The 14,770-nt window shown below is 38.0% G+C and overlaps 1 protein-coding gene across 15 annotated transcripts in view; it reads right to left on the bottom strand.

The window, feature by feature from the left end:
• The window catches only part of LOC100703246 (calcium-activated potassium channel subunit alpha-1), a 92,859-nt gene that overhangs the window by 38,265 nt on the left and 39,824 nt on the right, over positions 1 to 14,770 (bottom strand). For 14 of the 15 annotated variants that reach the window (XM_025909972.1, XM_025909971.1, XM_025909974.1 and 11 more), the window contains 6 exons: positions 12,421 to 12,514; positions 11,883 to 11,994; positions 5,955 to 6,030; positions 5,077 to 5,152; positions 4,779 to 4,949; positions 2,660 to 2,751 (listed from right to left, as the gene is read on the bottom strand). In XM_025909972.1, the coding sequence (XP_025765757.1) occupies positions 2,660 to 2,751; positions 4,779 to 4,949; positions 5,077 to 5,152; positions 5,955 to 6,030; positions 11,883 to 11,994; positions 12,421 to 12,514 (621 nt within the window). Of the gene's footprint in view, positions 1 to 2,482; positions 2,575 to 2,659; positions 2,752 to 4,778; positions 4,950 to 5,076; positions 5,153 to 5,954; positions 6,031 to 11,882; positions 11,995 to 12,420; positions 12,515 to 14,770 lie in introns of all 15 variants that reach the window. The other variant, XM_025909985.1, reaches the window with a different exon arrangement.

Here is a 14,770-nt window from a genome sequence, read left to right as displayed (position 1 = left end):
TAGTCATATCAATCTAGTTAAGCTACATTACTCTATCAAAGTAAAGCATAACTTAGAAAATAGATGAAAATAGTGATTTATTAATGACTCTTTTACCTTTACCTAAATAACATGATCTTTTGATTGGCTACAGCAGTCCATTAAAGATGGACAGTTTGAGGTATCAAAAACTGGTAGTAACCATTTTCATTACAGTCTTTCACTTCTTAACATAAAATAGTATTTAAAATTAATTCTTTCCTCTTTTACATAAACTAAAAGTTAAAAAGCAATAATTAAGTTAATCTGTGACATAAATGTATTTATACAATCAGGAATTTTTCTATGTAAAATGTTTATGCTTGAGTTTAAATACAAGACAGACAAGAATTAGGAGGAAAGTATATGAATAACGGAGTCTTAACCCATTGCACAATTGCATTTGACTTTAAATACATAAGTATGTATTAAGACTTTGAATAAGCAATTATTAAACTGGCTCAATTGACTATAGGGGTAACCAGAAGTTATGATGAATTTAACATAGATACTGCTACTTATTACCATTACATTGTTACATTTTTTATGCTGCTGCTGTACTCTGTTGAACCACGATGATGCAATTTACACTTTAATCCGTAAACGGGATCGCTAAGCTGCATCACCTTTTGAATCAGTGGTATGGAGTCTGCACAGCCTCTCCTCAATATACATATATATATATATATCTATATGAAACATGAAACAATTTCCAACAGGATAATCACAGTTTATAACACAGTGAGAGAATCCTACAAATGCCACTATTAAGCATGACAACAGTACATCGATATGATTACACTGGAAAATATCTGCCTTTTCAAGATATTTGTGGCTGTTATTTGAGTTCCTAAAGTCATATTTTCTAAAAACAATTTTGGATTTTGGAAAATCTTTACCAAATCATTATTATTATAAAGTCATTTTATTATACAGTCAAGGCAAAAAGAAAGCACACCCTCTGTCAGTTCTAAAGAATTACATATCAGGGCATAACAAAAGTAATAATTGGCCTTCATTGACTTCATCAGTTTCTCAGATTGTTGTTGAGCAATTTTGGACCAATTTTCTTTACAACCTTGCTTTAGGTCATCAGGATTTTCAGACATTTATGTACAGCACCACAATTATTAAGGTCCCACCATAGTATTTAAATTAAGCTAAGGTCTGGATTTTGCCTGGGCCATTGCAACACCTTGATTCTTTTCTTTTTCAGCCATTTTTTTTTTTATTTTTTAGATTTGATGCTGTACTTGGGATCATGACTCAAACAGGCCCAAGCTTTAGCTATCAGACAAATGGCCTTACATTTGATTCTAGATCATTTTGGTATACAGGAGTTCATAGCTGACTCAAAGGCTGCAATGTGCCCAGGTTCTGTGGCAGCAAAACATGCCTAAAATCATCACTCCTCCACCACCTTTGCTGGACAATTGGTACAAATTGGTTATGTTGTGGTGCTGTGCATTGTGGAAGGGAAGCCATGCAAGTCTTTTTCTAATAGTACTATCACAAACTTTAACATTTACCTTATAACTAAGGCCTGTAGAGTCTGAGAAGTAGCTCTTCTGTTTGTTTTTTGCAGTTTGAGCATCGCACAGTGTGACTTGGGGGTGAATTTGCTGGGACGTTCACTCCTTCAAAGATTGGCAGCTGTCTTGAATGTTTTCCCTTCATCCTCACTGAAGAATAATGGACTTCAAATTGTTTGCAGGTGCTTTCTAACCCTCCCCAGACTGTTGGGCACCAACAACTCCTTCTCTCTCTCTCTCATTGCTGATCTCTTGCTTTTTTGGCATTGTGTTTTCACACGCCTGAATGGGCCAGACCAGCAAACTGCCAAAACTTCTGCTTTTATAACAGTCCTCACACTTTTTACCGTTAATGAAGTTCTTGTGTTCATCAGCACCCTTGTAATTCCAATGGAAGCTGTAGAAGTGTACTTAGTTTTTCTCACACTGCTTCTGCAACTTGGCTTAGTTTTTGATACGGTGTAATAAATTTACTTAGTTTTAGGACCTTTTTTTTTTTAATTGCCTGTATTTAAAAATGTAGAACTGATAAAGGGCATTATTTTTACAATAACTGTAAATAAAAAACAGGTCACTTATTTTATGAAAATGACTTTTAGGACTCAGTAACAGACAATCACTTGCTTAAATGGAGATTTTTTTCCAGCGTAAAACCAGACATTCATTTATTTAAAATAAAAAAAACCTCCAGCAATGACAGCTTGTACACATCTAAAAGCAGCAGAAATAAATACACATTTATCATGGCCAAGTTCTTCAGTCACAGTGTGACTTTAATGCTCATTGAGATCATTACAATTCAAATCATATATCAAAGTATGTCACCTCTTTAAGAGAGGGTCACTTGAGTCACACAAAACCACACCATTACAAATCTGCTGTTTTGTCTGTCTGTTTGTTTGTTTTCTATTTTATTTATTTGTTTGACTTACTTTCTGCCTCTGGTCGAGTTATAACTCCCTCCATATTTCTTCCGATTAAGGATGAGAGCAGCAATTTCTGGCACGTAGCGAGCAAACATGGCCTACATGCATGGAAAAGAAAAAGAAAAGGGCATGCAGAGAAGGTTCTACTGCGGCGGAGGCAGTAGAGCCTCCTTGAATACTTACTTTCTCCCATTAACCGCACTATAGGAACCACCATATTTCTTGCGGTTTCCTATTAACTCTATGATTTCAGGGACGTAGCTTGCAAACATGGCCTAAGGAGAAGATAGGAGACAGAAGAAGAGACTAAAAAAAAGACAAGCAAAGAAGAGCAGGTCCTCTATTTTAACTTTAGAGAAATCTGTGAAGTCTGAAAGAGGAGCGCTACTCTACACGCTGGAGTAGTTTTAATATTTATGTGTTAACAGGAAAACGGTGAAAGAGAAAAAGAAACGTGTAATTATTCAAATTGACTGAAGAAAATCATGTGAATGTAAGCTGAAGTTATGTCACAGTTACATTCACAATAGAGAAAAAGTATGACAATGGAATCCAGTTTAAAGGTTAATATTTTCAGATACTGAAAGATAAAGGAGAAAAATGAAAGCAGATGAGCGATATGTTGAAGAAAAATAAAAATTTGAAAAATTAAGAAAAAACCTTATGTGCCATGTTTCGCCCAACAAACACACATGTCGGGTTGATTTCAGTAGCACAGCTCAATGGATGGTAAACAACTTAAGGCTGCACGCCGCTGCCCAACCACCTGAATATTCCTGCGTGGAGGAGGCAGACGTGCCAGCTTACAACAGATCCAAGAAATTAGCTTAAGTATAAAATCTTAATTGGGCGTTAACGAGAAGACTATTTTGTTTTTGTTTTTACACTGTTTTTGCCAAAACACCTCAGCCTTCCCACTTCAAGCTTAAAAAACTCTATCAGCATAAAATATATTTTGTATTTTGTTGTTCTGACCCTTCAAATTAATTACCATTCAAGTCATTATTTACACCTCTGCTTTTCATTGTATTGCCCTACAATAATAGAGAAATAAAGCTGCACAGTGACCTCCAGTGGGCAAACTACACAATGTCAACACTCATAAAATGATTCCTCTTTTTTTATTCATTCATTCATTCATACACTGGCAATTAAAAATGCAGATACCAATAGATAAGCAGATACCTAATATCAGCCCCCCGATGAGTGGGTTGGGCTCTAATAAAATAACTACTCCAAATGAAAGAAATGGGGTATGAAACGCCACGGATAATGTTTATGTCGCTAAGAAGCTGTAAAGCTGATGATGATTAAGACCTCCGGCTCTAATTTAACTAACAGTATAGATAACCACTCTCATTCTTAATGACTTGCAGCACAAAACAAATGCAAAATCGAAGGGAAAAGTGGGCCTGATTGCAACCTTTGAAGGTCTGCAATTGGCTTGATGTCTGTTTCACTGTGCAGGTGAATGAAAACTGAAATATTTTGAAAAAAATCTTCACCAGTGAAGCTATACAGTCACATGAGCCCCTTAGCATGCCTTTTAAGTTTAACAGTAGATTATTATTAGTCTTTATTATGTTTATACTGGTCATCAGACCATACTTTCTTTCAGGTTGAAACAATATTTTGTTTTTTTGCATAATTTTGAGCAAAATGAAAACATTTCAGATTTAGATGACTGAAAAGTCGCTTTAATATACCTCAATCTTACCTCAGTTAAATCCAGGTATTTGATCATATTAAAGTACTGTATGTCCACGCTGAATAATACTTTATAATCCGGTTAACTGTGCCCTCTAAATTGTCATCGCCTATTTTCTTTATCGGGTAATTCAAGTCTGTGTTAAATCCCCGACGGGATATTTTCTCCCAGACTATTCTGAAAGTTGTGCAGGAAGAGGACAGCAATGTTGCTACATCCATATAAAGCTGGGCTGTCATAAATCAACTCTATCTCACTGTGTTTGTTGGAAAGAGGGAGGGAAGGCAGGAGGGTGGAGCCACCTGAAACCGTAGTACCTTTACAGTTAATAACAGATGCAAAAATTCTCAAATATTCTACATGTCATATAAATCAAAACTTCAGCATTATACCTGAATCAATGCTGCAACACTGTGGACAACTCATACAGTACATGACATGCAACATACTGTGGTGAAGTGGTGAGCCACAAATACACTTCAATGTGAACAACAGGTGAAGCGGGCGTCTCGACTTATGTCCCAGCATTTGTGTGATGAGCATTTGTGTGATGGAGGATTTCAAGCGGGAATAAGTAATGAGAGGGATTTTTACCAAACCACCAAGGATGAAGAAGACCATAAACAGGCGGCCCAGGGTGGTTTTTGCATACACGTCTCCATAGCCAACAGTGGACATTGTAACCATGAGTAAGTAGACACATTCCCAGTAGGAAAGTGCCTGGGAATTTTGGAAGTTTTCCCAAGGATCCCCTGAGTTTTCCACCTGGAACAAAGGTCAGAATTTACACAACGACCACAGAAGCACACAGCTCTTTGATGAAGCAGTAAATAATTACTGATAATAGGCATCCGGTTGCTACACAGCACCACCACATTTTCACCTAACTTACCAAATGAATGAACCCTGCTGCAGTTAGCCATGTGCTTATGAAGATTGAACACAGGTTCACCAGCTTAATCGAGTTGCTATGTTAGAAAGAGCCAGACAACAGAAGATGAAGTATTAACTGTAGCTGTTACACCGGGATAAGAAGGTACGTACAGCCAAACTAGAAGCCCTAGCTCACACAAAAATTCAGTCTATGCTTTAAAACACATTACAAACATAATCAGAAGTAGGGTTCAACCTGAACTATTAAAATATGCAACATGAGAGATTTAAGCTCTTAAAACTGTAGCTTTTTCTTGTGTTGTGGTTAGTCATGCTATTCTTGCTGCATATGGCTTTACAAAAAAAAAATCCAAGCAGGCTCCAAGATATTTTCATCATATACAGCTGAAAGTTAAGCCTAATGTCAGTGTAAACAAATGCATTATAAAAGAGTCCGTTATCTTTAATGCGTACTATAATCAGGATTTATTAAGTATTGCAGTGTATATGTTATTGCAGTGCTGTCCCTGTTTGACTTCTATCCACTTCTTTCTCTGTTCTGTCAAGTGAGAGGATTATTCTAAAGCATGTCGATATACTCAAAGCTCTTTCTAACGTGACATCTGTGCAAAACTCTTTAATTCTAAGCAGAAGGGGCACAGCAGCAATCTCTTTTGTTCACGACTGCATGATATAGTACGGTGATATAGCTCAGTGTGCACAACACAGTGCAGAGAAATACACTTGATGTCAGTGTTGGCCAAATGAAACCTTGTGTTTATTTTGCTGTCAAAATAAAACTACATTCTTTCTTCACGTGAAGCAAAAGGCAGGTGGAAAAATGCAAACTTTCAGCTGTATGAACAAAAAAGAAGAAAAAAGCATCAATAAACTTACCTTGTCTTTAGTATATTCAAAAACTGTAAAATTTCTGAGAACTGTATCAATCTTAAGGCCCTTAAAAACCTCAAACCTGTGAGAAAATAAACATAAAACACTGATTAGCAACAAGTCAGGCATCGTGATATCTGATCGTCATTTAACAACACCATACCTTTCATACTTTCATCCATGTTTACAAGCTTCATTGGATTCATACTGACAAAAAGTAAAGTCCAACAGATCGACAGGTACTAAGCACTTAGGATATTAAAAGAAAATATTTGAAATATTTTGGGGGAAATAAAGCATAATAAAAAAAACACAAAACAAGCTCAGCATCCCAGATCTTCATCAACTCATAACACTGTGTTTTAATCTCAGGAGCCCCGCTCTGCACCGGCATCTACCTGATACGTGCGTCACTCCCAGTGGATAAAACTGAACGTGGACGAGATGAAAACCTGGATTAGAGTAAAGACAGGTGGATGCCGCCATGCCAAATTGAATGAGTAAACAGATGTGACGTCAAATCCTAAATTTGAGGGTATTTATTTGTGTGGAAAAAAAAATGGAGCCGGTGCACGCTGCCAACAGTCCAAGGACAGCAGAACACCAACAAACGCCAGCCTGAGCTCCTGCTCATAATCACCACTTGGCTGTATTCACATATAGGTTAAATGACGACCGTGTCATCGCGTGTTTAATGCCGTTACTGTCGATAAGCTCATATGATCTGCTACAAAATCACAGCTGATAAAGTCAAATATTTGCGCTACGCTTCATCACCGCACTGCAGCAAACAGCCTGCTAAAGGGCGCCTCATATCTGAGCTTGAAATCTAAATGATTCATAGAACTCACTCATTTTGAGAAAAAAAAAAAAAAAGCTGCACCATTCACAGTGTTTGAGCTGCATAAAAAATTAAACGCCACCTCAGCCAAGAGAGAGCAATCAAGTTAAATCCGTATCCCTGTGCATTAATTGGGATGATAAATTCTCCTGCTGGAGTGGATTTGTGTGAATGCCAAGTGACACAAATCAAAGACATTACAGGCAATCATTCAGTTAGAGAAAATAAAAATAAATCATCTTTTCTTTTTTTTTTAAATGATAGGAACTGTGTTATGCCTTGCCAAGCGAGTGTTTGCCAGATGGAGAGCATAGCACAGAGCAAATTCTGAACGTGCTCCAGCTGACCCACAGCATCCAGCACAGGGCTTTAGAAAGAGATTCCCCTCCGCTCTCACGTCCTGAGGATCTTACCCCAGTAGGAGATTACATGGAAGCATGCACCGAAGCTGTAGCAAATGCTGTCCTGGTCCTCTTTGTCAATCACCTGGCCGTGGCCCATCCTCACCCTGTAGCCATTCTGGAAGAGCTCCCCGGTGGATTTTTTCCGTCTTCTTGGACTAGAAACCTTCTGGGAGTGTGTGCCTCCATCAGGCCCCCTGTACACTAACATCTTAGTAGGAATCATGTCTAGAAATTGGGTGAGAGTCTTCAGCTTTAGTCCGAAATCTACTTCACATCCACGTCTTCACTGTTCTTCGTCTGCCTTACCAAATATTTCACATGAGAAAAAAATAAAAAATCTCCTCCAGAATATAAAAAAAATTAAAAATCCACAAAAACAGCCAGGTGCTTTCATGTTTCATATTCGCACCCGACCGGCTGGCGTCAAAAACAGGTCTTTTTTTCGAAGAAGCATTTTGATCTGATTTACCTCGGACCTTCACAGTATCCTCGTGGCGAGCTTAAAGCAAACCCTTTTCCCATCAGGATATTAGAGTGTAAGCTCCTTTAGGAATCATCCAGGGAAAGGAAGAGGCCAGACAGCAAGTCTGTCCATCAGCTGGCTTCACAATGTAACCTACATCTCATCCCAATAACACCGCAACTGCTGCTGACAAACCAAATTTCATTCTCTAATCTTGGAAAGGCACAGCATGTATTGTAGTTTCACATTTAGAGCAGGAAACAAGATGTCATGTGAACAGTAAAGCTGTGTAGGGAAAAATGAAAAGCTTTGGCAATCACTGTTGTGTTTTACTATGGATTTAGTGCTTCAACAATAATCCCTAAATTAATCGCAGCTGATGTAATAGCTGTTATTGTAGTTATACAAAAAAAAATCACCGTACAGAGAAAATACATGAACTGAAGTTCATTCATTCATCCTTTTAGTGCATTTCAGAAGACTGAGCAGTGATATTGAGAGTAATCTGAAGAGAACTAACTGAGAAAAGAGTGAAAAATAAAGAGTTTTTTCTTTTTTACAGCTCCTGTAATTAATTGAAATGTATCTGGACACTTTGTCCTCTATATTTATTTAACATATTATCGCAAATATTTAAATAGAGTTCAGATTCGGTTACACTGGTGCACATCGGTGCAGTTAGAAAGGTACGTAAAAGAATAACAGAGCTGTAAAAAATAATCTTCAGGACTTCATTTTCCTTACTAATTCATGATATCATTCCACAAGGTGTTGCAAAGAGACATGAGTGAAGGCGCCAAAAGCCAAAAACACTTGGAACCACAGATCAGTAAACTAAACATGGAAAATATGACATTTTTCTATGAGCAAAGATGCATGTCAATTTACACTCACCAGCCACTTTGTTAAGTACACCTGTTCAGCTGCTTGTCAATGCAAATATATGATTAGCTAATCACATGGCAGAGTGCTTCAAAGTGATAAAATGACCAAGATATGCAGAAAAGCATCTCTGGACAAACTCTGAAGCAGATGGGCTCCCACAGGAGAAGACCACACCAGGTTCCACTCCTCAGCTAAGTTGTTATTGTGGGGAATATTATCTTCACATACTATGGGCCCCTTAGTAGCAACTGAGTATTATTTAAATGCCATGGCCCACCTGAGTATTGATGGTGATGATATTCATTACTTTATGACCATAGTGTAACCGTATCCTCATGGCTGCTTCCAGCAGGATAACATGCCGTGTCACAAAGCTCAAATCATCTCAAACTACAACAGAGCACCTTTGTTATGTGGTGGTATAGGAGATTGTTGATGTGCAGTTGACAAATCTGCAGCAATTGCATGATGCTGCCATGTCACTATGGAACAAAATCTCTAAGGAATCTTTCCAGCAGCTTGTTCAACCTATGCCACAAAGAATTAAGGGAGTTCCAAAGCAAAACAGGGCCGAACCCAGTGCTAGTAAGGTGTACCTAATAAACTGTCCAGTGACTGCATACGAAGCATAAAAACCCAGAACCAAAAACTATTATCTTTTCAGCTGCTGGAGTTTGTTTCTGCATGAAATATCTGAAGGCATATTCTCCGCAACATCCAAAATGTGTGTCATGCTCGCACCCCGAAGCCTGTCATGCATCAATGAGCTTGTTATTGTGCGATAATATTGGTGCAAACTGGATGTATTTGTGTCAAAGCGCTCAGACAGCAGGACTGGCAGATTGGCAGTTCAGCTAAGCACTCTGTGAAATTTGGACTTTAGAAGGGAAGAGGCGATTCGACAGCAGCTGAGCCGGATGCGACCTCATCACTTGTTTGACCTCAGTTTAGCCACACACTAAATCCTCCATGACCAACTGCACCGACCATACTGAAAGAGATTAAGATGCTTTCCATTGAAAAAGAAAGAAAGAAAAGAAATACACACAAGAAACTGCAATACATTTTTATGCTCGGAGTTAGAAGTGATCAGCAGAAATCATTTTTTTTAATCTGTAAAATTAAATAGACCACTCTATTCTATAAGTGTCCCAGTGAGCCAGCATGGGCAGGATGACATCCTCAAAACTAAAGCAGGTAAATGGAATAATTTAGTATGAATTACCAACAATTTTATTATTTACAGCTCTGCTTTTAATTCGCAAACCATGCCCGAATGTCTTTTTTCTAAACCCTTGACAGTAGCCTATGAGTACAATATTAAAAAATAATATCCAGCATACAGCCTGTGCATGTGTAATTTCATTCTCTAGACATCCTTCTATCTCCTGTCCATGCACCTGATGTGTGACAGGAAGCTCTCTGTTTTGGCTTGTATGAAATACAGTGAAATGAGTCACGCAGGGCTGAGCGAACAACAAAAGCAACAACACCTACACAAACAGTAACAGCGGAACAACGGGGTGCTAACAGTAATAACTGAATCTCAGTGCTGCTCACGCTGTTTGACAATTTAGCAAATGCAGCCATAACCGAACAAACCTATGTACATAGGCAGATTCTCAGAAGGCTCCTGTTGGCTATATGAGTACTGACTAGACAAATGTTGTCATATAATGTAAACTATTAGAGGTGTATCAAAATATATATTGATATTATGACCATGATTTGAGTCATTTGCTAATCTGAGCTTCTTAGACATAAAGACTTTCTCTCTATTTTGTCTCACTCATAGCACTGTACAGTGAATACAGTGGGGCTTTTGAGGGGCCAAAACAGGTCTTTCAAAAATATCACAATGACATGAAAGATATTAGAAGCGATCGACTGATAATGAAACAAACTGTGTGTCCGAACCACAATATCACTCTAACATTATGTGGATAATAGTGATTTAATCACTATGAGATGGCTGTTCTGTTTCTTGACAGCGAGCAGACATATTTGTTGTGTTAGAAAGACTTAGACTGCTATGATGGATGGAAAACCAACGCTGAAACTGAACAGAAGTGTTCCTACGGTGTCATTCTGCTCTGCTACGTGGATGAATGACTTTTACATCATCTCTAAAGAAATATTCTTCTCTTTTGACCCACGGTCCATAAATGCTAACTGAGTGCCAAAAGCAAAACAACAACCAGTGTGCACACATTGTGGAATTTTGCAGATTAAATAATCCAACAAAAACACAGAAATTGGACCAGACATCAAGTACAAGTACAAATACTATTAAGGAATTGATGAATAACACAATAACTATATGTAAATATATATAACACTATAGACAGTCTACTACCAAGTAAGTCTACAATATGTATAAACAAAATAACAATCTGAAATCCAAGACAGCCGATTAGCTAAAAGCCAGCTATACGCCCATGTGTCCACCAGATGGCAGCAGCAACCAGCACTAATGCATTCTACTGTTGCCTGTTTTGACACCGCAAGTCACAATAAATCTGCTCAGTGAAAATGCACAGGCACATTATTCAAGTGTAGTAATCAGGCTGTTCTATTGACTTAAGAGCGCAGGAGTGTTTCAGTGCTGAAAGCATAGCTGGTGTTGGTTATATGGAAGGTCTGTTCTTCAACTACTCAACTTAATCCCCTAATTTCTCACAGACCTCTCCGAGTGATGAGCTTCAGACATTTAGCAGATTGACTTGTATTCTTGCGCTCGAGCCCCCAACAAAGCCTATTACCTTTTTTATCCTTTCGTGTACTTTTCAGCCACACCGTGATTTCATTTGAGTGTTATTAACGGTGCCGTAGAGAGCTCTGCTGGAGAGGTGAAGGGTATGTGAATGGCAACTGCAGTATAAAGCCCGCTAACCACAAGACCGGGCCAAAGACATGGACTCGAGTGGCACACCTTTTTCAGTCGTACAACGTTTGATACTACGTTAAAGCAATCCAGCATGAGTTCAGTGAATAAAGATAACAAAGCTTTTGAGTTATTATTGCTAATCAACTGACATGCTGCGCTGTACCAGAGGTTTTTGAAAATGATGCACAAATTCCATCATGATAGTGAGAATCTTATTCTTCATGCACGTCATGCAACGTGTCAGCTTGAAGTTAATTTCATGACAAAAGCATCAAACTTATATGGCTAACAATACGGGCGCACGAATGTCTCTCTTTGCAGCTTTAGTGATGTGCTGAGATTAACTGGTGTGCAAACGACAGCTGTTAGACTTGTTAAATCCACCAGGGGGCACTGCAGGCTGCTGGTAAATAAATGCTCATTGATTCACTGCCAGTAAAGAGAGCCTTCTTACCAAGCCAGCTCCTGTTCAGGTACACCGACACAAACACTGGAGGAACGGTGAAGAAGTCCACCACAGAGTTCACCTCCAGCCAGAACCACAGCTTGTCATTGGCAGCAATAAACTGCGAATACAAAGAGTAGAGTAAAAATTTTAAAAAGAGAGAAATTTGCTACTTTCAAATGAAAACACAAGAGAAAATCATTGAGGAAAATTCATAAATCTTCCCTTAACGTTTTCCCCAATAAGGACGTAATCACGACTTCTTCTTTACCCTTATTGACAAGTTTTGACACCTTAATATATATCAGCAAAGATGATGGTTTGACGACCATTAGAATAGGTTCCTGGGTTTTTCCCAGGGTAGCTCCAGTTAAGCTGTATAGGCAAAGATCACCCTCACTAACTTCTGATGCACACACAGTCAGTTTGTTCTGGAAGCAAACATGACACAAACTGCTCAGTTCAGAAAAGAGAAACAAGGGCTACATCTAGTAGGCGTCCAAGGGGGAAAGAGTTAACTGAGATGGGGACTCTGAGTTCTACTTACACGAAGGCCAAAGTAGAGCAAGAAGAAGACGTTGAATGCCATGTCAATCTGCAACGTGAAGTCTTTGTAGAAGTTCTGACAGGACTCGATGGGACTGTTAGACAGAGACAAAAACAAAAGATGCTCATGTCCAAAGGCAGGTACTGACAATGGAGTGTGAAAAGACAAGGTCATTTCTTTGAAATCAAAATGTTTCATGAAAAATAAAACATAAAAGATGCATTCTTCTTTTCCTGAAAATGCATTTTTAAGATTTCCAAAAAGAAGAGAAAAATAAGTGCTCAAAAAAGTGCAATAGTGTTTTCAATGTTTTTCTTTCTGTTGAGAAAGGGCATGCATTTATTGTCACACAAGCAATAACTTGTTGCTGTACCTGATTAACCCTTAAATAACTGCAAAACAATGTATCTGAAGAATATGTTGAATTCTAAGAGCAATATTTCCCATGAGTCTTGCATTTCCCATCTCATATGCAAACATTTCGCATAAATATTAGATCAAACGTGATGGAAATGCAGAGCCAAAGCAGTAGTTTAAGGGTTAAATGCATGCAGGGTTCATGTCTCTTTTTTTGTTTAATGAAATCAAGCAGCCATAGCAAATGCTAGCAATGTAGTGAAGTCTCACCCTTAAAAAGCTTGTATCTGGCACAAAGAATTCAAATGAAGAGAAATAATTAACCAAGTAAATGTAAATGTAATAGGTTAGTATGACTGCGTACCAATATTCATGACCTGAAAGTAAAAAAAAAAGCTTTAATTATTATTACTAACACCTAAAATGAAAACACAGGCTTAGTGCACAATTAAAATAGAACAAGACTGAGAAACAGTAAGCAGTTAAAGCATTAACTGATTAATCAATGGTTTTAATGAACAGCTGATAATTTATGTAAACAGTGACTGTTAGTTGTGTTAAAGTGAGAATCTGCACTGTAGTAATGAATCGGTTAGTCAATCCAGAGCAAGTTCATGTACAACAGTTTTGCTGCTTTTAGACACAGATGAACACTTTTGATTTTTTAGACCATTCATCATATAAATCATATTTGTCTATCTAAGCTCGAAGAACTTTTTTATTATGATTTTGTATTATTTTTGATTTTATCCACAAAATTGGCTGATAAACTTTTGGTTTTTTTTCCTGCAAGCAGAGACTGCACGCAGAGTTCTTTTGAATCACATTAGCTCCAAGCAGGTATCTCTCATGGATTTAGTTTGTTGGCTCTCTTTACCTGCAGGGCCCCTACACTTGAATACACAAGCTTCGCTAATGCACACTGCTCAGCAGCTGCAGTTCTCCCCTGTGCTGTTTAATACCACTCGGATTAAAGCAAATTGCTTTTGTTACGTGAAAAAAAACCTCTAATAGCCTCCCTGTGATAAAACACTATCCCCGTGGAGTACACAAAGTGATTATTTTTTTGAACCAATCCGATACAGAGCAGTGACTCCCATTTGATCTTTAGCTTTAGCATCACTGATGTGATGATGACTGATCGTCGTCAGGTTTCATCCCAGTTCTATTCTCTAAGGATCTATTCTCTAAATGTTAGCTATATAGAGACTTCATTATAATTCTGTTAAATTGTAATGCTTAATTTTTTTTTTACAACCTTCAACAACTCTAAGATATTTAGTGATTCAAAATAAAATAAGACTTAGTGAACCTAGAATGGTTTGCATCCTCAGTGTACAACAATACAGTACTTAATGTCTGCATTGCTCTTTTTATGTATTCAAAATTTACAGAGAAGGTGGTGAAAAATAAAATCCTAACTCATCTTCTCCATGGCATCTCTAAGAATAGCCCATGCTGGATGGTTCTGCCCTCGTTCACCGTAATGACACATCGGTCCAGTAAATCCCCATCATTGCAGGATGACAGACCACACACAGGCAGATCTGCAGAGCTAAATAATTGAGTTCCAGCAGGCCTGGTTTGGAAGACGGCTAGGAGTGTTATGGATCATGAAACAGTCCCTGCCCACAGCAGATCTGGTCTCTCTCTCTCCTTCATTCAATTCAGGCTCAGATCAATCAAGATGGACCAGCTCGCATGTAACGGGGCTTAATGCTGTCTGATGATACTGTATGTGCATATATTTTGCAAAGTAAAGGAATATTTTCATTCTAATTCTGAGAATATTGAAGACTTTTATTGTTTCTACCAGCTCAAAATGACAGATAATTAGATCAGTTGGAGATCAAAATAGAGCTAAGAGGAGATTCTGGATGTATACATAACAACTTGTTTCAAATCCAACATAATTTCTTTTTGTCAGTGTTAATGTTCTCTTCACAAGTGGTGAAAAAAATCAGTTACTGCCTGTTAAAGGTAACTCTGGTTT

This window comes from Oreochromis niloticus, linkage group LG8 (assembly GCF_001858045.2).
Source record: "Oreochromis niloticus isolate F11D_XX linkage group LG8, O_niloticus_UMD_NMBU, whole genome shotgun sequence".
Taxonomy (NCBI): Eukaryota; Metazoa; Chordata; class Actinopteri; order Cichliformes; family Cichlidae; genus Oreochromis; species Oreochromis niloticus.
The sequence above is the reverse complement of the archived record's forward strand: the minus strand, read 5'-3'. Positions and strand labels throughout refer to the sequence as shown.